General features: G+C 44.2%; 3 protein-coding genes and 1 long non-coding RNA gene across 8 annotated transcripts in view; 1 reads left to right on the top strand and 3 right to left on the bottom strand.

Annotated features, from left to right (window-relative positions):
* Positions 1–22,100, bottom strand: part of LOC118314126 (NACHT, LRR and PYD domains-containing protein 12) — a 593,122-nt gene that overhangs the window by 192,467 nt on the left and 378,555 nt on the right. The gene's annotated exons all lie outside the window — the stretch shown is intronic.
* On the bottom strand, positions 2,524–6,328 carry fxn (frataxin). The gene is made up of 6 exons (XM_035640375.2): positions 6,147–6,328; positions 5,952–6,041; positions 5,123–5,232; positions 4,919–5,039; positions 4,369–4,466; positions 2,524–3,674 (listed from the first exon to the last, which is right to left on the bottom strand). The coding sequence occupies exons 1-6, from the start codon at positions 6,252–6,254 to the stop codon at positions 3,536–3,538; spliced, it is 666 nt and encodes a 221-aa protein (XP_035496268.1). The 5' UTR covers positions 6,255–6,328; the 3' UTR covers positions 2,524–3,535.
* LOC118314152 lies at positions 5,739–9,539 on the top strand. Its single transcript, XR_004794603.2, has 3 exons — positions 5,739–6,193; positions 6,342–6,403; positions 8,503–9,539. It is a non-coding gene; the product is annotated as an uncharacterized LOC118314152 (long non-coding RNA).
* hmgcra (3-hydroxy-3-methylglutaryl-CoA reductase a) lies at positions 8,629–21,226 on the bottom strand. Its single transcript, XM_047331115.1, has 20 exons — positions 21,071–21,226; positions 17,851–18,028; positions 16,654–16,765; positions 16,162–16,249; positions 15,998–16,082; positions 15,797–15,902; positions 15,297–15,403; positions 15,095–15,214; positions 14,480–14,640; positions 13,563–13,816; positions 13,314–13,480; positions 12,834–13,028; positions 12,205–12,363; positions 11,678–11,835; positions 11,473–11,578; positions 11,216–11,386; positions 10,959–11,099; positions 10,705–10,863; positions 9,685–9,839; positions 8,629–8,996 (listed from the first exon to the last, which is right to left on the bottom strand). The coding sequence occupies exons 2-20, from the start codon at positions 18,013–18,015 to the stop codon at positions 8,942–8,944; spliced, it is 2,664 nt and encodes an 887-aa protein (XP_047187071.1). The 5' UTR covers positions 18,016–18,028; positions 21,071–21,226; the 3' UTR covers positions 8,629–8,941.

Below are 22,100 nucleotides of genomic sequence, written 5' to 3'. Positions count from 1 at the left end.
CCACTGGACCCAGACCGTCACACCTCCGACTGGGCCTCGACCATGCTGCTACTTCACAGGCAGAACGCTGCGCTGCCTGTTTCTACTCATGTTTCCTCCACCATATCTGCACAGCACAGGGCTCTCCACAGAGGGAGTGTGTGAATCCTGCTGACAATTCTGCACGTGTGTGTGTGTGTGTCTGAACTCTCTCTCATCACATTCCACACATTTGCTAAACTGTTGAGTTATCAACTCTGCAGCTCTGTTTTGCACTGTAGTCGATTGTTAAAAGGGTTGTTGTGTTTTGTGTCATTTCACTCGTTTAATTTTTTGCAGCCTCACTGTACATAGCACCAGCAGTAGCTCCAGTCATCATGTAATACCCGTCATCGAGCACAGACCGTGGTCCAACCAGTTCACGCGGGGCCCTGTCACGCCACCTGATGACCTACAATGTCCTTATGTGACGGTGAATGCACAAGATGGAGGAATGTTGTCTAAATGCTTTGTACCGCATATGAGTATCAGTCCATTTCTTCTTCTTTCACAAGAGAAAGTAAAACACTTCTCTGTCTATATACAAACAGTACCAGGAAACCAGCAATATACTGTACATTCATGTTCTGTGTATATTGCTGGATGAACAGTACATGTACTGTACATGTACATGTACATGTACACACGTAGCTTCATTCATTAACTACACTTGTGAACGGTTATGAGCGACTTTCGCTCAATGTTCCTGATTATTAAATTGAATGTGAAGAAAGGGCGGGTAGAGAGAGGACATTTTACATTAGATTAGAAATACATTGTCAGGATTGTTGCACCGTTGTGAAGGTGATCGCTGTAGAACGGGAGACTAGTTGTTTAGTCGCCTGAGAGACGACAAGTGATGTGGTCCGACAAAGCTGCACTTTGTCTGAGGAAGTGCATGTCACTGGCTGCATGTGTTCCAAGGCCGCTTCAGCCGTACAGTGAAGACGGCCATTTTGTTTCCCCTCCACGGCCACTTTTCTCTTCCTGCAATGTAAACTCTGCCCAGGTCAAACCTGAAACATGATTCATTTAGTCAGATATCATTGTTTTAGGACAACTTTAAAAAAAAAAGTGAAATAGACTGTACAGTAGCTTACATACAACGACAGAGTGGCTTTAGCCTCAAACATACGGACAGAGCTTATGGGAAAATGTTAATTTCATGTCAACTGTGAATGCAAAGATGTAACTGTAAAACCAACTCTTTATTTATAAGATGCACACTGAATTTTATTAAAGGCTCAAATTAGTCTTCTTTTTTTATACCATATACCATAAATATTCACCTGTTGGCTACTTTAAATGTAGCAGTTTTATTTCCAGACATGAAATGTTGTTTACTATGACTGACCACGATGAGACGAAAACACTCGGTCATGTTCCCTTTTTCATCCCCTTGATTTTAATAAGCCAGAACAGACGGTGGATTCATTCATTCCCAGAGTAAAAACTAAATTTGGGTTTTACTTGTGATATGACAGTCAGGTCCACAAAGATCGTGTTGTGGTTGTGATTAAACTCAACTCCTCTGTTTCTCTGTGATTAAAACAAAACAGCAACAAGATGCCTTCTGCAACCCAGTTTATTATTTCTATATATATATCTGTCCTCATCATTGAAGCTTATCTTGGCCTTACTACCACAGCTGGACTTTTTATGATGTTAGAACGGAGGCGACTGCAACCAGTTTGGGTCTTTTGATATTGGCCTCTCTGGCGCCATGTGATTATACTGTGCTGTTATTTCTTCTAGTGTGTGTGCGCGTGTGTGTGTGTGTGTGCGGGAGATTACAAGCATTGTATTCTAAAAAAAACAGCTGAATATATAAACTACACATACAGATCACATATATATAGAAAACTATGTAAAGGTATACACTTCTAATGGTTGCTTTGCGTGTTTGGTTGGCTTATGGGAAAGCTTCAGTAGAAATAAATTATGATATATTGAATATATATATTATATAATTTACGGTGTGTGTGATATATTCCCTTCCTGGTGTGTCAGGGATTGTAGGCAAGTTATGACACATGGAGCGAACCGAGGAAACGAGCACTCCGAGCCGGCGGCAGCTGCATGGTTGGCTTACAAGTATTTACACACTCACTCATTTTGAATGTAACTGCAATGTTAACCCTCAATGTGTATAGACAGGGAAAAAAAACATCCAAGAAAAATCTCTGTATAGCAGAAGCAATGTTTATTTATTTGCTATCTTTTTTTCTTCTTTTTCTGTGGTGTTTTCTCGCTATTTGAGCTTCATACCTGTACCGGAGACAGAATGTATTTACAACAATAAAAGAATTGTAGAAGGACTGTGGCTCCAGCTGTGGTTCCTGCACGATCATACACATAACGTGCTCTCATTAGAAAAGGCCTCTTACAGAAGCGCACCCGTTTCTGCAGCGAGTGCAGACACCGTTCTGCATCGACACTTTGATGGACGCCGTTTCACTGTGTTGATCCCTTTGCAGAGGTTTCAATAAAACTCCAAAATAAAACTTGGTTTCAAATCGCTTTATTGAATTGAACTCAAGAATCATGTAGAGAGCTGCAGTCTGCAACTGTTCAGTTCAATCATCTTGCAGGTTCAAGTCACCAAGTTCCAAAACGCTCTTGTTCTGCTTTATTTGCTGGAACATGAATTATGATGTGAGTGAACGGTTCTCTGTACATTGTTGAGGTTACTAAACTGAACGACTTGGCTGATATTGAATAAATTAAGAGGATGAGAACAATCATCCTATTACAGTAAACGGCTAAAATATGTGGAGAATTAAGAATAATCTTGTGATTGTCTTTAGTATATACAGACACACTTCACTCATGAATTAACAGAAACCCTAAAAGAACAATCAAAACAAGAAATGTGAATTTACTTAGAACTGGGAGAAGCTACAGAGGAGCAAAAAGAACAAATATCAGCATGATCGGTTCGTAAAAGTGTCCAATGCTCTGGAACAGGGTCGACGTGAAGTGTACGTTACCACGGTGAGAAGGTGAACCAGCTTCATAGGACTGAAAACCCAGAGGTAAACCTAAAGTTCAGTCAGGACTAGAGCCCGACCGATAATATCGGCCGATACTTTAAGATCCCGACGGCGCTGAGCTTTAGACTGACTCTGGTACAATGTTCCCTTTAACGTTTACCACTCCGTATGGTCCCGAACACATTAAAATAAATTAAAATCAGCAACAAAATGAACTGGATCAAATGAAAAACAACAAAATGTTGCTGGGGATCCGGTGACGTTCAGAACTAATTAGATGTTGACATGGTGAGATTATATTGGAACTGAATATGGGATAACTCCACATGTATTTCATGGAAATGTGTAACATTGTCACAGAAGTTAACAGCAGCTGTTCTCTTAAAGGCTTCACAGTAGTTTATAATGTACTGTGGAGATGGAGCATATATATATACAATAGTTGTGGGTCTTTGGCTCCAATACGATGGAACAGTAGTTGTACAATGAGCAGGTCGTCAGTAGGTGAGGGGGATGGGGGGGTCTCAGGAATAAGGCATATGAGAGAGGTCCATGTTTTTGTCGAAGATGATGGAAAACTCTTTGCAAAGCAGCTGGTGGAGGCTCATACCATCGTGAGCGTAGACCCAACGCTCACCTGTCCAGTCGTAGCGCTTTGGTCCGCTGCCGACACAAGAGGATGAAACATGTGTAACTGACAATCACAGAAAAACATGAGAAAAAGAAAAAGTTTATTTCCCCAAGGCTGATCATTTTCTCTTGCGACTACCAAATCCCCAATCAATGTAAAACATTCTAACTTTGCCTGTATTCATTTTTAAGAAAGGTATTATCAATATTTTAAGCACTTTTTAAAATGCATGTTTAATACAGTAAATAGGAAACTGTTAGGTAAAGAGCTCCTCTATACTTCTCAAACTACTTCTTGTTTCTGACCTTTTAATATAAGAGTATTCAGTCAGCATATGTTTTAAATCATCAATAGCTGATCTGATCTTCGCTCTGCCACCATCTAATCTCAATACCATCAGATCAGTCTAATCGTGGTTATTTCATTGAAATTAACAGATTTGTTTTTAAATGTTGCTGTTCTAAACACTGGTGTGGATGTGAACCTGTGAATCAGATATCAGGTACAAAAGATCACACCCAACTGTGAAAAGACTTGAACCTTTCAACTTATGGAGAGGTGAATTTTGAGTTTTACTCCTCTTAATGTTTACCCATCACCCCCCTCACAGTCGTCGGCCAGACGACTGCAGACAGATTTCAGTGTTACGTAGGCGCTTGGGGTCCAAAGGTCGGCGAGGCCGGTGCCTGAGAACGGCTCTGTGACAGAACGATGTGTGAGCCTCACCTGGTGGGCGAAGAAAGCCAGATCTGTCTGTTCGGGGTTTGTTTGTTGATGACGTAGGTGCCGTGGTCCCCGCCCACTTTCACCGTCAACACACCACTCTGTGCAGAGACCAGAGACAGAACACACACAACTAAACACCAGAATACTGCGCACAATGCTTGGATACCTTTGCTTTTACATTCTGTAGGTGCCGGTATGATAAACTTAGGCAAAAATACCACAGTTTCACAGTATCCCTTACCTCTAAAATGTGTTATTGTAAAATCTCTGGGTAAAAATTTTTTTTTGCCATTGACCAAAATGTATTCCATTATTAAATAACGTATAGAACATTTAGAACATAAGTGAATGTTGTATGTTAACAAACTGAACAATAACTGAAATATTTTCTTGAATTAACTAAAATTTCAATAAAATCAGTATGTCTTTTCGGAGACGGGAGTCAGCGAGAGGAGATGAGCAAGAGATGCACTACCACAGATGTCCTAGAGGAAACGTAATATTATATATTATGAATGCGTTAAAGTCAACAGGACAGAGACGAACTTACAGAGAAGACGACGTCATAGTCCGCCCCAGTGAAAGGATCGTCCATCCTGTCTTCAAAGTACTCTGCGAGAGCCTCCAACGTCTCCTCTGCCAGTTTCTCATATGCCGCTTCTGACAGCTCACTTTTTTACACAGCAACACAAAAGTCACACGTTAAGTTATAAACCATCTGATGCTGCTGGCGCTCAGAGAGTGAAAGAACTACCTTGTGATGGATTTCTCGAGCCCTGGTGGTGTCACGTGGATGTTTCTCCTCCACATGTCGCCGTCATATCTGCTCTCAAACCACTGACACAGGAGACCTGATGTCAGGCACTAAGGAAAGTGCAACAACAAGAGACCGGTTCGTTAGACGCTGCCAGTGTGATAGTCCGCCAGAAACTTTTTGGCAGGTGATACTCTGTGTTTTATGGGTTGTTTCATGGCCCATTTAAAGGTATTTCAACTTGTGAAAAACTGCATGGGTTATAATCTAAGACAGAGCAGGTACAATAATGCAGTTATAAGGATAATTGCAATAATTTCTTTATTTATTATTCATACAAACGCAAACAAACCCTAAAAACAATAGGATCGTATTTCCTGTGAGCAAACCATGCCTGATTAGGCTATAAACGGCAACAAACCTGGACACAATTGTGATTATTCTGTCACAAGAAGTTAAAGTTTCACAAAGACATATCTTGGATTTTACTACAGACATCAAAGTGTGTACATGTGCCCGTTATGACAGTTTGATCCAGATAAAAATCAGTTTCTGGCGGACGATCAGTTTTTGGCACCAAACCGGAAACCGGAAATGGCATCCGCGGTGCGTCGCCATAAAGTGTCCCCCGTAGGTCGCTCAGTTGGTTTGCGGTTTTTGCAACTTTACCACCAGAAAATTACACACTGGAGCTTTGAAGCATAGTGTTTAATTCCCAGAGCCGTTCGTCGTGACCGTAACACACATCACCCAGCTCCTGACTCTTTACAAAGTGGTGGAAGAGGAGTAAAGTTAAACCTAAAGCTCGTGTGAGCAGAGTGAGACCCACTGTGTTCGCAGGGCGGCGGGGAGGAGTCCGGCCGGGCCGCGTGTGTTCAGAGAGAGGACCAACTGCCGGGAGGTGAAACAAGCTCCTCAGCTGGAAACATGACAGGACAGTATTTAATACAACAACAACAACAACAACAAGCATTGGCTCCAGAGCCGGTGAACCGGGCTAAGTGAAGCAGGAAGTCGACGCTACCTGGTTCCAGAGGCTTCCGGTTCTGTTCGCCGCCGCCGCGTTGAACTGTGAGTTTGCGAGGTGACACACACGTGGAGAAACACACAGAGCTTTGGTAAACAGCTGCATGGTGCAACAAGGTGATCTGTGTCCTGTGTCCTGTTTACTTCTTCTTCTTCTTCTCCTCCTCCTTCTTCTTCTACTTCTTATGGTCAGGCGGAGGCTTACCAACCGACCGAGGACATTACCGCCCCCTGCTGGACTGGAGTGTGGACAGGGTGAGTTAGTGCAAAAACACACACACACACACACACACACACACACACACACACACACACACACACACACACACACACACACACACACACACACACACACAGACAGACAGACAGACAGACAGACAGACAGACAGACAGACAGACAGACAGACAGACAGACAGACAGACAGACAGAGACACACACACACACACCCTGTCAGTCCGTGTGGTTCCTGCACATTCTTGTCAAAGTACAAACACTTATGATGATGTGGTCATGTACGTCCATCATTTGAACGCAGGGCGTCAGGCTGATCTTGTGATATACCTCCCGTAAAAAGACAGCTAGATTTTAGTCTATTATTATAAATATTATTTATATTTCTCGATTAATTTTATTATGACCGTATTCTTGAAGATCCTTAGAAGATACTGAAGCCCAAACTTCTGCTGATGTACCATTACTGTTTGAGTGTGTTAGTGAAGCACTGTATGTATGGTTACATATGTATTGTATTTGTATTTATGTATCCATTTTTATTGATACAAAATTAATAGATAAAAAATATAGATTAATTATTAAACCCTACATACGAATCCCTGTACAAGACTGGGAATTATGATTGATTAATAAGACAGCGGTTTGTAACAGCCCTTCGGCCACAGTTGTGTCTGCCCATTAATGTTTCTGCTTATTAACATGTTTAAGAAGAATCAATAATCTATGAACCCTGAACACTGCCTACAGGTAACACGTGGGAGTGACACAGTTGAGAGATGGATCACCTGTTGAACTCGAGAGTAGCATACAGCGGCAGAGGCACACAATCATAGACAGCAGTCCCCTGTACATGCCTGATTTATTTTCATCAGACCCATTAACAATAACACCCTCTCTTGCATGTGAACATTTTTTTTCCCCTGCATTCATCCCTTCTGTGCCAGAATTTAATGAACTTCATCCTTCCACCAAGTTTCATGGAAATCTGTTTGGTTGTTTTTGCTTAATCACGATAAGAAACCAAACCGACCAACACATGGACATTGATTAAAACACTATCTCCTTGGCGGAGGTGACGACATGAACCTCGCTGTAGCTCTTCAGTGTCAAGGCCAACGGTGCATTTAACATCGCGTACATTGCGAGTTCCGGCCGGTGCACAATTTACGACAAGGCAGGAATCACAACAGTACAGTCGGTCATTCTAAAAGTCCTTTTGCATTTATTACAAAATAGATCCCCAAACATCTGATCTGCCGTCCGACGGTACAACAGGAAGTCTGTTCAGAACTCCTGTGTCCGTCGTCCACTTACATGAAGTTTGGCGGTTCGATCCCAGCTTTGTGTCCTTGGGCAAGACGCTGATGCCGCTTGCTCTTCCGACAGAGTATGAATATGACCGAAGAAGCGCAGTAGACAGCAGTGTTGTGTGAATGTGACTTGTGCGATAAAGAGGTCAATAAGACCAGAGAAGCTCTGTATAAAACACAGTCCATTTACAACCCTTAAATCCATAAGTGAATTCATTTTACCAACACTACGTCTGCAGCACATTGAACCTTTAAAGTATCAACATTGTAAGCTGTTATCTCACCACACAATGGCAATGTACGGTAACTGTCTTGATTAACACAGACACAGCGTGATGTGATGCGATTACAGAAACTGACCCGAGCAGATTTAGAGATCTTTCCAAAGCATAACACACATTTGTGTTGAATGGGCTAAAACAAGGTTCTTTAAAACAATTTCTTTTGGTAATAGAGATGAAGTGCAGAGGCCAGTCCAACTATTGGTTTTGTTGCTTTATGGTTATTAAACAGTGTGAACTCAACATGATGTGTTGCATAGTTATATTTAGCCGTACAGACATATGAAGTCATTGTCTTTATCCATCCTCCGTCCTCTGCACCTGTGTTTTTCTGTGTGTGTAGGTAAACTCATCCTTTGACTTATGATAACAGTCATACTTACTTCATTTCAAAGTGCCTTTTGGATACAAGTAATTATTCATTCGGTCACTCATATTATATCTATTAATTCCTAGAGGCCGATCACGGTTAATCTTTTCTGTCTTGAGTCTGCACTCTGACGCCACGTGTCCCTGTTTGCTTCACAGGCCACAATACTGAAGAGATCAGACGACGCAGGATCTGTAATAAGCAGCTTTCATGCCCATCCACATGCACATTCAACAACCAGGACCCCTCGCTTGTTTCTGTGTTCACAGTAATCCCATGTTGTGTCAGGAGAGCAGAAATGTTTTTTTTTATTCAAACCCAAGTCACTTATTTCCCCCCAAAAGACTGACAGCTTTTCTTCACCGTGGCAACAAAAGAAATTAACGTAGTCTAGCTGGCTGCATACGACACAACCAGATACAGAACATTAATATACTCCCAAAGAATAGTCTGATTAGCTTGCTTGCATCCCTTTCATGTTGGTGTCTTGAGGTCTGCAGTTCGGTGATGAATGATTTGGTCCCTTTCAGATTGTCCATAGTTTCCTGGATCGACTGCTCCATCCAGTGATCAGGGCTCACCGCTGCGCTCGTGCTTTTAAGAGGCTTTCCTGCTGCACGTTCCCGGAGTCTCCTGTAGATTCACCTTGGATCTGCAGACAGAACGGTCACATCGTCCAATCACACGTCAGAGCACAGTGATCATGAATCCATCATGGGCCACAGTGAAGGACCATCCTCTGTGACAGAGTTGATCCGCCTTGTGACTTTGTGATGGCCGCTCATCTTTCCAAATGAACTGGCGTATACATACATTACGTTTACGGACAGTATTTAGATGATATGAAACTGTTGTATTAATGGCATTACAAGAGTCACAATTATTATTATGATCACGTGAGAACTGAAGTTGATCGTCAAACTTATCGATCTCCTTCAGAAGGAAAAGAAGTGACACCTGAATTCCATCCTCTTATATATATTTATATAATTTTCTGCATTTTGGACCGGGTCTAATTATTTGCAGGTCTGCTCTGACTGTAGCAGGTCCACGTTGAGTCTTCTCTCTCTGGTTTAGAAAAATAAATTCATGCATCGTTGATCAGATCCTACATTTTTTTTATCTGAATGCAAATATATGCAACTTGGCTGCGGTTTGGTGAAAAACTGGCAAATAAAGGTGATGCGGTGCCGTTGGTTATTGTTACTGTAACTTTCCTCTGCGTGAATTTCGGGGTATCCTCTTCAGTATAAATGTTTTGAACTGGGGGAGGAACCATCTGGTTCACTCTACTAGGTTGTAGTATTGATAGAATTCACCCTAAACAGTGTAGCCCTTACCTGTTGTGTGTCATGTGACTCTTGACCAGGTGTCCAGCAGCCAGAGCAGCCATCAGCGAGAGCTCTCCAGCCAGCACGGTGGCACACACCACCCTGGCCAGCTGCCGGGCGTTCTCTCCAGGACAGTTCTGACAGGCGCCCTGCACCCCCAACATCTGCACACACACACACACACACACACACACACACACACACACACACACACACACACACACACACACACACACACACACACACACACACACACACACACACACACACACACACACACACACACACACACACACACACACACACACACACACACACACACACACACACACACACACACACACACACACACACACACACACACACACACACACAAAGATATAGACGCTGAATACATTTGTTTTTCTTGAAAGAGCATGCAATGTTACACATCTGCAATAACTGGCATTTTGTCCACTATCTCGGGGGTGGGTGTAATCTGTTAGATTTGACCCTGGTCTATTTAGTGTTGAAGATAGTGTGTGACCCCCCGTCGCCGATGGGTCACGTAGTGTGAACAGCACAATGACTGAAAGCCTTGCGATTACAAGACAGCACGTCTTGTAGTATGAACGGTACAGCGATCTTGTGTTCCCGAGGCCTAAGTCCATGAATCATTAAAACTGAAGAAAAAAAAATCCTAAATTGAAGCCATTTTGCCTATTTGATAAATATTTGTACTCGCATGATTCTTGCACTTTTTGGCTGATGTCTTCATGCTTGAATGCACTTATCGTTAGTCGCTTTGGACAAAAGAGTCCGCTAAATGAATTGAATGTCACCGCATCGCTGCCCCGCTCCATCAACCTGATCACAGGGTCTGGCTCTCCTCACATAATCAAATTCTCTTTTGCCTAAACCGTTGTCTCTGAGTCTGCACCTGGGTCCTTAATAAACTGTCAACACAAGTAACATTTTTCAGTTATTATTAATTAGGTCAATGTTAGGCATCCGTTTGTGGTAGTTAAGGTTGGGGTTAGGTGTGTATACCTGGAGACAGGCTTGCTGCGGGGGCAGGTTGGTGCCTCCTCCCACAGTGCCGAGCTCTATAGACGGCATCGTGCAGCTGATGTGCAAGTCCTCCCCGGTCGGCCCTGTGGCCTCGATCAGGGTGATGCAGTTACTGCTTCCCACTGACTGGGCAGGATCCTGGAGGACACACACACAGCCCAAAAAATATATATTAACACAAGGAAACATTGAAAAACACATGACGCCACAATCACCATTTACAGCTGCCTCACCTGTCCACAGGCGATGTAGATCGCGGCCACCAGATTGGCTGCGTGGGCGTTGTTTCCACCGATGCTCCCGGCCATGGCCGAGCCCACCAGGTTCTTGCTGATGTTCACCTCCACCAGAGCCGCTGTCGTCGTTTTTAAAACCTGCGGACGAGGAGTGAAAACGAGTTGCCCGATCAAGAGTTCGTATGAAGGGGTTTTGGCATCGCGGGCGTTCGATCGCCCCTCTCTACAACAACAGTCAGCTGCACTCCTCCTACCTCTCTGACCACTTTCGCGGGGATGGTGGCTTCGCAGACGGCCGACTTGCCCCTGCCTTCGATCCAGTTGATGGCGGCAGGTTTCTTGTCGGTGCAGAAGTTCCCACTGATGGCCACCACCTGCACGTCTGGGAACTGCTGCTGCAGTCTGCTCAGGGCCTGCTCTGTACCCTGCAAGCGCGGCGAGTGAGCGTGAAACGTCGTACGTAAGACACGCGGGGGGTCGCATGTAAAATGAAGTTACCGTCGAGATCTACCTTCGAGATCATGTTCATCCCCATGGCATCTCCAGTCTTGGAATGGAAGCGGATGTACAGATTTCTCCCAGCCACGCAAACCAACAATTTCTGAAGCCGAGCAAATCTACCGACAGCAAACACACACACAAAAGAAAAAGGTGTTGACACACGCAGCCAACACACACTGCGCTCTAGATCTGTTGATGTCAGGCTCGTGCTTCACCTGCTGGTGTTGTCAAAGACTTCTTTGATGGCCTGGAAACCGTCGGCGCTCTCCAGCCAGGCCTTCACCTCTGCAGCTTGGCAGGCGGAGGGCATCTTCACTACGGGTCCTCGAGTCATGCTGTCGGCCAGGATGCGACTGCTGGCTCCGCCTCCCAGCTAACACACGCGGGGGCCACAACATCCACACAGCGTTATCATCATGTCATTTTCACAAACGTCTTCACACGACTACAGAAAGACTCTGAAGGAATAGAAAAAAACGGGTGGACGGAATAACAGAAACGGCACTTCACATTTATCGTTTTCAAATCACGATTATAACACAGCTATAGCTGTCTTCTTCAGGATTCATGCAATTGATACTGATACTGATACTGATACTGATGTAAATACTTTCAAGTCCTCCCCCTCATTGCTCTAACATTGAACACCAAGTCTGCATTTCATTTCCTTTCCTTAAAACGACACTGCTGGTGCTCGGCGACACAGTTGTAGCGCATCGTGTAAAAGACGTCGGACACTCACAGCAATCGCTCGACAGCCGCGGTTGGTACTGGCAACCAAGCAGCCCTCTGTGGTTGCCATGGGAACCTGGAACTGCTTCCCATCCAGATGCAGCGGCCCGGCCACGCCCACCGGTACGGGCATGTAGCCGATCACATTCTCACAGCAGGTGCCCATCACCTGGAAAACAGAAATGTTGCCTGCCGTTGAAAACTACTCACTATAACGTGCACTACATGCTGAGTTCGCTTCTTTGTAGTGCTGTCCGAATGTATAGTGACATTTTTTACCCCCTATATAGTGGACTCATTGTATCCCACAACGCTTCTCGAATAGCAGTGTACAACAAATGGTCACTAACTGAGCAATATGTACCATCATGCATTGTGCTCTCAGCGATACAGTAAGTTATGGGATTGTGCTGTGTCATAGTACTGCGACGATGACGTATTAAAAGGAGCAGAGAAAATGACCCAGAAAGTCATTTTTTAAATGCATTTTTTAAATGCATACAATTCTCTAGATAGTGATTCGGAAGTAGTGAATGGGGACACGTCCTATATTAAAGATAGGACTGTGTGTGTGTGTGTGTGTGTGTGTGCGTGTGCGTGTGCGTGTGCGTGTGTGCGTGCGTGTGTGTGTGTGTTCACCTTGGAGTAGTCATAGTGGGTGTACGGCAGGGAGGAGAGTGCAGAAGGGGAGGGCAGCTTTTCAGAGATCATCTGTCTGCGTATGGCCACGCCCCTCTCGGGTCTCTCCATCGCGGCCTCCAGCTTGTACGCAGGGATGTGTTTGGAGTTGACCAGCAGCATCACCTCGGCGTCACTCAGGAAACGAGGCCCGAGCTGCAACGCGCGCACACACAAAATCATACAGCCAATTGCTAGCAAACGTTTTTTATTGACAAAATTATAGATTGTCGCAGGCTGCTCTGGGATTGTTACTGCTGGGGATACAGTTTGTTAATGCGCTGCACAGTGTTATTGACAGGGACATGGACCTTGTAGTGTGATAGTGCCATCTAGTGATGCCAGAGTGACTCCTATCAAACTCTGCACTCTTGTGGGTGACTGCAGAGAAGTCATCAGCTGTGAAAGGGATGTTATATGGGTTTATGTTTTATGTTTTACCTCAGGGTTGTTGAGGATGGCGAGACACTGGTCGAGGCCTCTGGGCTCCAGGGGGAGGCTCGGCACGGCAGCTTCAGACTTGAGCTCTTTCTCTTCATCCCCCACGATGAAAGTGCTCTTCGACTGGTTCTCCGCAGCGAGGGCCGACAGGGGCCGGATGACCTCATCTAGGGGAAACAAGGTGGAGTTGAACACCACGACGCAGCCCGAGTCGATCTACAGTGACATCACCACCGAGTCCGGACACACCTCTCTCTTCCTTGTCGCCAGTTGCCGGGACAGCCGTGCTGTGGGGGCGGTCCAGGGGTCGGGGGGCTGGCGGCTCCTTCCTGCAGCAGGTTTCGGTGGGCCGCCGCAGGGTCAGGCCGGGGGCAGACATGGTCATGGGGTTCTTCAGGGAAAGGGTGGACTCCATCTCGACCTGCTCGAAAAAGATGTACTTGATCGAGAGCAGAAGGGCCAGAGCCAGACAGATCCCCTGCTCTGCGTCCATGGTGATCATCCTGCAGGGGAAAAGGGACAAGACAACAACACGTTGTATGATTAAATTCACAGGCCAACTGTTCCTTTTTTGTACATCTATATTTCATTTTTCTCTTCATGCAACAGGTATCGGGGAACACTAATGTCCAACGTTCTAACATCACAAAATATCAAACACATGACTGTTGTACCGTCTGTCAAGTTCATTCATATCTCATAAATCTTTTTAAATTGCTTTTATATATAAATTTAAGTCATTAACAAATACTAATGACTAATTTATTAATCACTAATATGATTAGTTACAACTCTATTCGATTCATACCCTGCGTGTTTGTGGTATAAACCCCAATCAGGCAATGTCAACTTTTTCTGACTTCATTAATGACGTAATTTCTACCACGTGATCATTAATTATTTTTGGATCTATGTGAGCTTCTGGTAGATGTATTTTGAACTATGCATGATGTAATTTTCTGACATCTTGTGACATGATGTGATGGGGAATACTTTTATGACCAATGTCAGCTTTAGATTGTCTCCTCTTACATGCAGAGGTATCTTAGATATCGATACGCTCTTCGGCACTTTGTTTTTGTTGACCCTGACCTTTGGCTGATCATCTGGTGATCATATGGAGTAATGGTCCGTTTGTCAAAAAGCAAGCGTGTCAACAGCCTCACCTCGTCAGGTAGAAATGCCAAAGTGGTTTCTCTGGCTCGATCCTCCTGGGTGAGAACTTGTCAAACTCCATGCCGACCTGCGGGATTCCCAATGTGTCGTTGATGGACAAGGGCTCAGCGATCCAGCGGCTGTGGGCGTGAACCATCACCAAGCCCAGAGACTGCACAGGACACAGAGAGAAGATGAGATGAGATGAGATAATCCTTTATCCGTCCCAAAAAGGGGAAATTTGGGTGTTACAGCAGCAAAGTGGATAAACAAACAAATATAAATACTATATCCAGAACAAGTAACAATAATTGCTGAGTATGGTGAGTAAAAGTATTGCGCAGTTATTAATTGCACTAATTTAAAATTTTATGAATATTGCACTTTTTTTGACAGTGAATTATTACAGTGGTGGAGTCCTGGATCTGGCAAAGGTGTTACCACAGACTAAAATTGACAATATGAAAAAAACTATTTTAAAGAGGTGAAAGAGCTCTCGGGTGATCAAGAGCTGCGTCGTCTGCTGCCGCTCAGGGCGACGCAGGCGCATCTATGGTGAAAAAAGAGCAGCAAGGGAAAAGAAATCCCACTCATGCTCGAATGAAAAGTCGGAGAAGAGGTGTTACCATGATCATTTTGACTCTCTGCGTGACCGGGTTGGGTTTGTTGTCCTCCTCCTCCTCCATCACGCGGGAGAAGTGGCTCAGCTGCCAGATGGGACGGCCCTCCCGACTCTCACGGGACAACTGCGGGAAAACCAACATCGCGGTCGATCAGAGTCACGTCAGCTACACGTGACACACCTCCGGTGACGAACGGAGCCCTTACCTCCAGCACCAGGGAGACGCACGCTGGGAAGAAGGTCATGAACACAAAGTAGTTGGCCAAGACGGACATGCAGCCAAAGCAGCACATGATCTCCAGCTGCCGCACGCCTGAAAGATACGAGACAAATACTCGTTCACGAGGACGACTCACGTGAGAAGTTGCTTCTATATCACAAACATTAGTAAAATCAGAAAGCTAATATTCACTATCTCCGTACAGTGGAAGGCCACTCAAAGTGCTGCTCTTTTGTTTCCCCCTGGTCGGCAAACTACGGAGCCCAGGAGCTGACGTGGCTGAATCTATTTGTAATAATTCGCGGTTGCGATTTACTACTACAACTAGTGCATGCAAATGATTAAATCGCACCCACAAATGACAAATTAGTAGCCCGTGCTGATCTCAGCCCAAGGAAGTGAGGTGCAGTGAAATGCACAAGCTCTCCCCGTGCAAACGTCGGACCTCATTCAAGGACGAATGAGCCTCCAAGTGGCAGCAAGTACCTGACATGGTTCCTACTCCGATCACCAAGCACTCCACCAGGGCGTCCAGGGTGAAGGTCGGTCCCAGCACGGCCATGCCACGAGCAATGTTGTCCCTCACTTCATCCTGAAAGAGTTACGGGTTAGATACGCCACTTTGGGAATGCTGTTGAATTTCAAGTTTAATTGTTACAATGTGACACATGAAGCACTTCGTCATACCGGGGAACTGGAGCTCAGGGCGTACTTGGCCAGAGCGCACGCTTTGGACAGGTCGATGAGAAGCAGGAAGAAGGGCAAAGCCTCGCTGGAGGGAAGAACAGAGCAATCAGCTGCAGCGTTCAACAGAGATATTAAGACTTAAGGATATGAGCGTGTGTCCTTACTTGAGGCCTGTCAGCTCCTTGTCAAGAAAGTGAATGACGACCGTGCTGAACACGAAGCTGGAGAATATGGTGAAAAGACCAGCGATGCCTGCACGAGAGCAGGAGAGGTGCTTTTCAGTTATATCTAGGTCAGGTCAAAATATGGTAAATGTCCTAGTAAAGTGCTTTACAATGTATGTCTCATCCGCACGCTGAGAGCCCGACCGATGTGGACTCTTGGGGGCTGATATCGATATTAGGGAGCACAAGATTTCCAATACCGATACATTCTAATCTGTCAATGATTCCTCAGATGTCGTTATCAAACCTTTGAGACAAAGAAATGTAACTGAGGCTTGATATTTTTAATTTAACCATAAACTAAAAATTTAAAAAACCTAAAAAAAAAAGCAAACCTATAGAACTTGAATTAGGAAAATAAACAGAATTCATTTTACGTAAAATATAAACATATGAGGTCTCCTCGACATCACATGTGCCCATAAAAATTACCTAAAATATACTTGGATCCGAGTTGTCTCAGGTTCTGGAACTGGAAGTAGATGTAGACGATGGCGATGCAGCGGGTGATTGTCAGGATGATGATGTCACTGCTCAAAATCTGCTGTAACAAAGAGAAGACAGTCTGATCAGTGCAAGTCCTCTCATGTCTGTACGGATGCACAAATACTGAAGACAGCCTCAAACAGCATGTTCATAAAACAATATGGGCGGTCATGTGCCAGGCTTTTTCTTGGTCGGGGGCAGTGACTTGCATAGTTTTGTCATCACCGACAAGTCAGGAAGAGACAAGGTGCAAGATGAGAAGTCGGGGGATCACCAGAGGGTTGTTGTTGGATGATGTATTGATATATTCAAAAAAAAAATGAGGGATTTTAGAGTGGGAATTGTCTGTACCAGTGATGCATTCTTCATGTAATTGAGTATGTTCATGAGTCAGAATCTGTGTGGACATGAGTTGGGTGTGTTCTGTCCGTGCACAGGCAGCCCGGGGGCTCAGGGAAGATACAACAAATATCATGTCATGACTAATTTGCATTTTAACATGACAAAACAAACATTTTCAGCGTGTGTATGTGCACTGGGTCATCAATGTGAAACAAAAGTTCCCAAACTAGTTGCGTGTTAATTAGCACAGACAATATTTGCATGATTTACACTTTGAGAAGATGAACGTGGAAACATCTGCAATGTCAAACCCTGCAAACGCATACTTCTGCACAGAGAAGCTCAAACAAGAAGGAAGAAGAACTTTCATTTGAGTGGAGTGGGACTTCATCCCTGGTCTACCGCTCCACAGAGAAAAGACAAAGAAAACGTTGTGATGAACCACAGAGGGTTGAGGGAAGCAGACGTGTTCTGCGGTTTAAAAATTTCAGAAATTGTTCAATCAATTTCTAGTTGCTTACTTGCAGCTGCCAGCAAAGCTGCAATCCCCAAATAAAAGAATTTTTCTATATCGTCATGAATATCGTTATCACGAATTTCCTTGACATATCGTGATATATTTTTGAGGCTACATCGCCCACCCCTCGTTATGTACCGACCTTGATAATAGGCATGGTGCAACTGTAAAAGTGATTCATGTGCTGCCAATACTTAATTGTGACACATAACCTGAATTTGAAGTGAAGCGACGATCCTGAGGCTCCGTCAGTGCATGGTCAACTTCACGAGTGCACCACTCACCTCTTCTGTCTTGGGGCAGTCGAAGTTCCAGCCGCAGATCTGGTCGTTGCCGGTGAACATGTTCATGGACATCATGCAGATGGTGAGGGTGACGGTGCTGACGATCACCTCCCAGGGGTGCGAGGCCACCAGGAGGCCGTGCATACGGAACAGGTGGGTCAGCATGGCGGCGACGGAGCTGACGAGAGCGGATGACAAGCAGAGGAACTTCAGCTCGCAAGAAGGTGGAGGTGACAGAACACTATTTATAGTGGAACACAATGTGCTGAGAGCAAACCGGCCCCACGCAAAGGCTGTCTAGGCAAAAGCTAAGGGTGCCGCAAACATGAAGTGTAAGTCAAGGCTCTGACTTGACTGCTCCTCTGTCTATAGGTTCTCCGTCTGCCAGTGGGCGTCTTCCTGAGTTCCTCGCTGCAAACCGGTTCCCGATCAGTTTCTTCTATGCCTCTGTTTACATCTTGTTTCGGAGATTTCCCCGAAGCTGATTTTGCCTTCTCTGTTCGTTTTGCTCAGTTTCTGAGGCAGGCAGTTCCAGCTGTGAGTCCTGGAACTCAGTCACCAGACCATTGCCGAGCTCACCTTGCCTTGCTCCTGCTCCCCCACCTAACTGCTCAGCGTCGCCACCCTTCAATCCTGACCCTCCATTGCTTGAAAAACGATTAAATCTGATAGGTCATGAGGAACTCTGTCTGCTATCATGACGTGATGCAAGTAACCAACACATGCAACGTTATTATGCATCATCCAAGACTGTAGGTCTGCCTTTGAGTTGCAGCTGCAAAATTAGTCGGAAAAGGATGAAATCATTTTTAACGGTTCGTAAAGGTTTCTTGAGTTATTTATTATGCATAATTTATACATCATTAATTTTTTCATTACTATACATTGCACATCTAATATGTTGTACAATGTTTAATTTCTTGTATTGCAAGTGGTGATTAGTGCTGGACAAATGATGGGGCGTTGGGGGGCGGCGATCAAAATTCTCGCCTATGGCGCCAACGTTGCCAGTGGCCGGCGCTGGAAAAAAAGTTGGCAATGTCTACGGAAATACAAAGTATGAAAATGCGTACAGTAACACTTGATGGTGGGAACAGGGTCACTATGACTGACGATTATGAAAATTAGCAAAGAATCCCTGGGAGTGTTGAAAATGTTCGGCTGCAACTTCTCATTTTGACTAAACATATTCCAAAACCATTTCAATCTTCCCAATATGATGCTTATTCCAAAGCTTGGACTTTGCGTATCGGCCGATAACTTGTACCATTCCGACATTAGTGTATTTAAAAAGAAACCAAAAACTTATAACATATTTAAACAGCTGCATGCGACTAACCCTGTATTCAAGTTATAACCTCATTGTCGTATGGCTTTGAAATCAGATACACACTGAAAATGAACACAAATAGATAAGGTTTGCAAACAACGCGTCTATTCATGTCTTTGCATTGACTCTGTGTGTACTCTCATCGCACAGAAAGGTGCTTCACGTTTGGTCCGGACACACCAGTACACCTGAGAAAGGTGGCGTCTGATTGGCTCTCTGGTGTCCGGTTACAGATATATCTACGGCAGCCTCGAGGAACAAGAGCACTCAGAGCGCTCAGACCTCCGCCAGGGCGAAGCGACCCCCCACCTGCACTGGACGCCATTTCACCTACAGAAACATTCCTGGATCCAGATCCCTGCCCGAATGTTACCACCTGCCACCAGGACTAAGACCTATCTTTGACTTCTTTATGTCATTGACTAATCTCAACGTCCAAAAAATAACATTATTGTCATATCATATATCAGTTTTCATTTCATTCAGAACCATAAACTGGAGGGGGGAGGGGGGGGCACCATATTGGCAGGAGGGTAAAGTCCTTGCTCCTTTTTTAAAATCAATTTTCTTCTCTAATAATTGATTATGAAACGACTGTACACATTCATACCTTTTATACTTTCATAAGAACCCCTGTATTTCTTTCTACTTGAAATGTTTTTCTTTTAATGGAATATTTGTGTTTTCTCAATGAGTTCCTCTAATTTATATTTCAATTAAAAAAAAAAAAAACTATCGAACTAAACTGTTTACAGCTTTCTTGGTGAATATTGAAAATAATAAAACTGCCACAAGGAGATAAACCAGAACAGATAACTTGGCTCTCGCGATGTTTGAACGTTGACACGACGCGGTGACGTTGTGCTGTGCCCGAGCAAGTTGGACAACATTTCTAACCAGTAATGCAATTCGTACTGGTGATTTGTGAAACTTTTATTCTATTTGTAAAATTACAAAAAAAAGAGGGGGGGGGGGGTTCATTACTTTTTCTTTTTACCTCAAGAACACATTGGACCAGGTCTCTCCCAAAAACCACCATACATAGACAGTTCAAAACTGGACTGGATTGTCGAGGTGAGGCCAAATATTCTTTTAAACATAGTTTCAGATTTGTGAAACCCTCATTCTAGTTGTGAAAATACAAAAAAAGGTGAACATTGTTCGTGGCATTTTCAAAAATAGAATGAAGGTTTCACAAATTCTGAAAATAGGTTTTCCAGAGTCTGTGGCCTCACTGTGACAATCCAGTCCAGATTTGACAAGTGTAGTTTGAGTGGTTTTCTATCACCCTGTTTGGCATTTTTACAAATAAAATAATTTTTTCACAAATCTGAATCTATGTTTTAAATAATATTTGGCCTCCCTGTGACAATCCAGTCCAGATTTTACCCGTCTAAGCATAGTGGTTCTTGAGAGAGACCTGGTCCAATGTGAAAACAATGAAATCACATTTTAACATTTTCACAAATAGAATAAAAGTTTCACAAATGTGAAGCTATGTTTTAAGCAATATTTGTGACAATCCAGTCCAGGTTTTACCCATGTAGGTATAGTCTTATAATAACTTGAGGGGGGAAAAGAAAAAACAATGAAATCACTTCTTTTTTTCTATCTTACCATTTTCACAAATAGAATAAATATTTACAAATCTGAAACTATGTTTCTAAGAATCTCTTTACAGCTGCTCTGTATGGATGCGACTTGAGTGGTGCTGTATGAAGACGGTCCATTCACACTCCGGGAGGAATATAAATATAAAGAATGTACATAATAGTACTGCACGCGTGTAAATACGTCACCAGTAATATGCAATAAGCAGGTACAAATGTAACGCAGGCCTCCGTTTACACACACAAAGCAGCACGTACCGGAGGAGATGAGCGGACTTACCTGGAGCGGGGAGAGACTCAGCGGACTCTGCGCTTTGACGCACGGATCCCACCGACGCATCTCAGAGTGGACCGATGGCCTGCTCCTGCGTCACGCGAGCCTCCAGCCAATCGCGGCGGTCGCCTGCTCCGCGAGCCGCGTTAGCCACGCCCCGTTGCCAAGGCGACGACAGCAACGGGGCGTGGCCAGAGCGAGGACGCCCGCTCTCACCACCGGACTTGCGATGGGGAGTCTCGGCTCTGTGGGGGGAGCCGGATTTTTTGGCTCCCTTCCTTTTTCCGTGGGTCGTTCAAAACAACTGATAATCCTTCTTTCTTTGTTTTTTATGGGTCATGTCTAGGGTCATGTGCCAAATAATCACTAGGATAAAGATATAATAAGGACCCAATTTTAATCCAACTATTACCCAGTCATGTGGTAATATTTGGTTCAGAATCAAACTTAGACATCCCTTTTTGCATGTGAGGACTGGGTTTAACTGCATTAAATTAATTGTATTTCTTGACCTCATGTCAATTATCTGCATAATAAACCATTAGATTCAATATAATTCAATTTTGTTTTATTTGTATAGCGCCAAATCATAACAGAGATCATCTCATAGTGAGGTTGAAACCTCACAATATCACAGAGAAACACAACAGTTCCCACAATGAGTAGCACTTGGCGGCCATGGAGAATACAACCCCACTTTAAACAGGAAGACAATTCTAGCAGAACCTCAATTGTGGGGAAATGTTGTAAGAAACATCTTCCATGACCTGTTGGGGTGAGAGGAGAAAGAGGGGGAGAGAGAACAAAGGCATAAAACATGTCACTTCCTGTTCCCAGCAGGTGTCGCTATGACGTTCAGTCAACATTGACATGTAGACGTGTTGAGGACCGTTTATCATGCCTGGGAAGTTTGGATCAGATCGGACCATGTACCTTCAACAACTTACTGTTTCATGGCGATGGATCGAAACTCGCCACGCCGTCACGGCAAGGGCCTCTGACGAAGAGTCAGGATTTTGATAACTTTTCATGTCAT

Source organism: Scophthalmus maximus, chromosome 3, assembly GCF_022379125.1.
Source record: "Scophthalmus maximus strain ysfricsl-2021 chromosome 3, ASM2237912v1, whole genome shotgun sequence".
NCBI classification, from domain to species: Eukaryota; Metazoa; Chordata; class Actinopteri; order Pleuronectiformes; family Scophthalmidae; genus Scophthalmus; species Scophthalmus maximus.
Note: the sequence above shows the minus strand (reverse complement) of the source record. Positions and strands in the feature narration are given on the sequence as shown.

What these genes read in the sequence shown, in the direction of transcription:
- hmgcra (XM_047331115.1), bottom strand. Translation starts at nt 18,015, where the DNA reads ATGCTGACCCACCTGTTCCGTATGCACGGCCTCCTGGTGGCCTCGCAC. An exon ending in AAGGAGCTGACAGGCCTCAA is followed by an intron (nt 16,083 to 16,161) that starts GTAAGGACACAC and finishes TCTTCCCTCCAG; the next exon opens with CGAGGCTTTGCCCTTCTTCC. An exon ending in CGCAGCAAGCCTGTCTCCAG is followed by an intron (nt 9,840 to 10,704) that starts GTATACACACCT and finishes GTGTGTGTGCAG; the next exon opens with ATGTTGGGGGTGCAGGGCGC.
- fxn (XM_035640375.2), bottom strand. Translation starts at nt 6,254, where the DNA reads ATGCAGCTGTTTACCAAAGCTCTGTGTGTTTCTCCACGTGTGTGTCAC. An exon ending in CTCGAGAAATCCATCACAAG is followed by an intron (nt 5,040 to 5,122) that starts GTAGTTCTTTCA and finishes TGTGTAAAAAAG; the next exon opens with TGAGCTGTCAGAAGCGGCAT. An exon ending in TGGCTTTCTTCGCCCACCAG is followed by an intron (nt 3,675 to 4,368) that starts GTGAGGCTCACA and finishes TTGTGTCGGCAG; the next exon opens with CGGACCAAAGCGCTACGACT.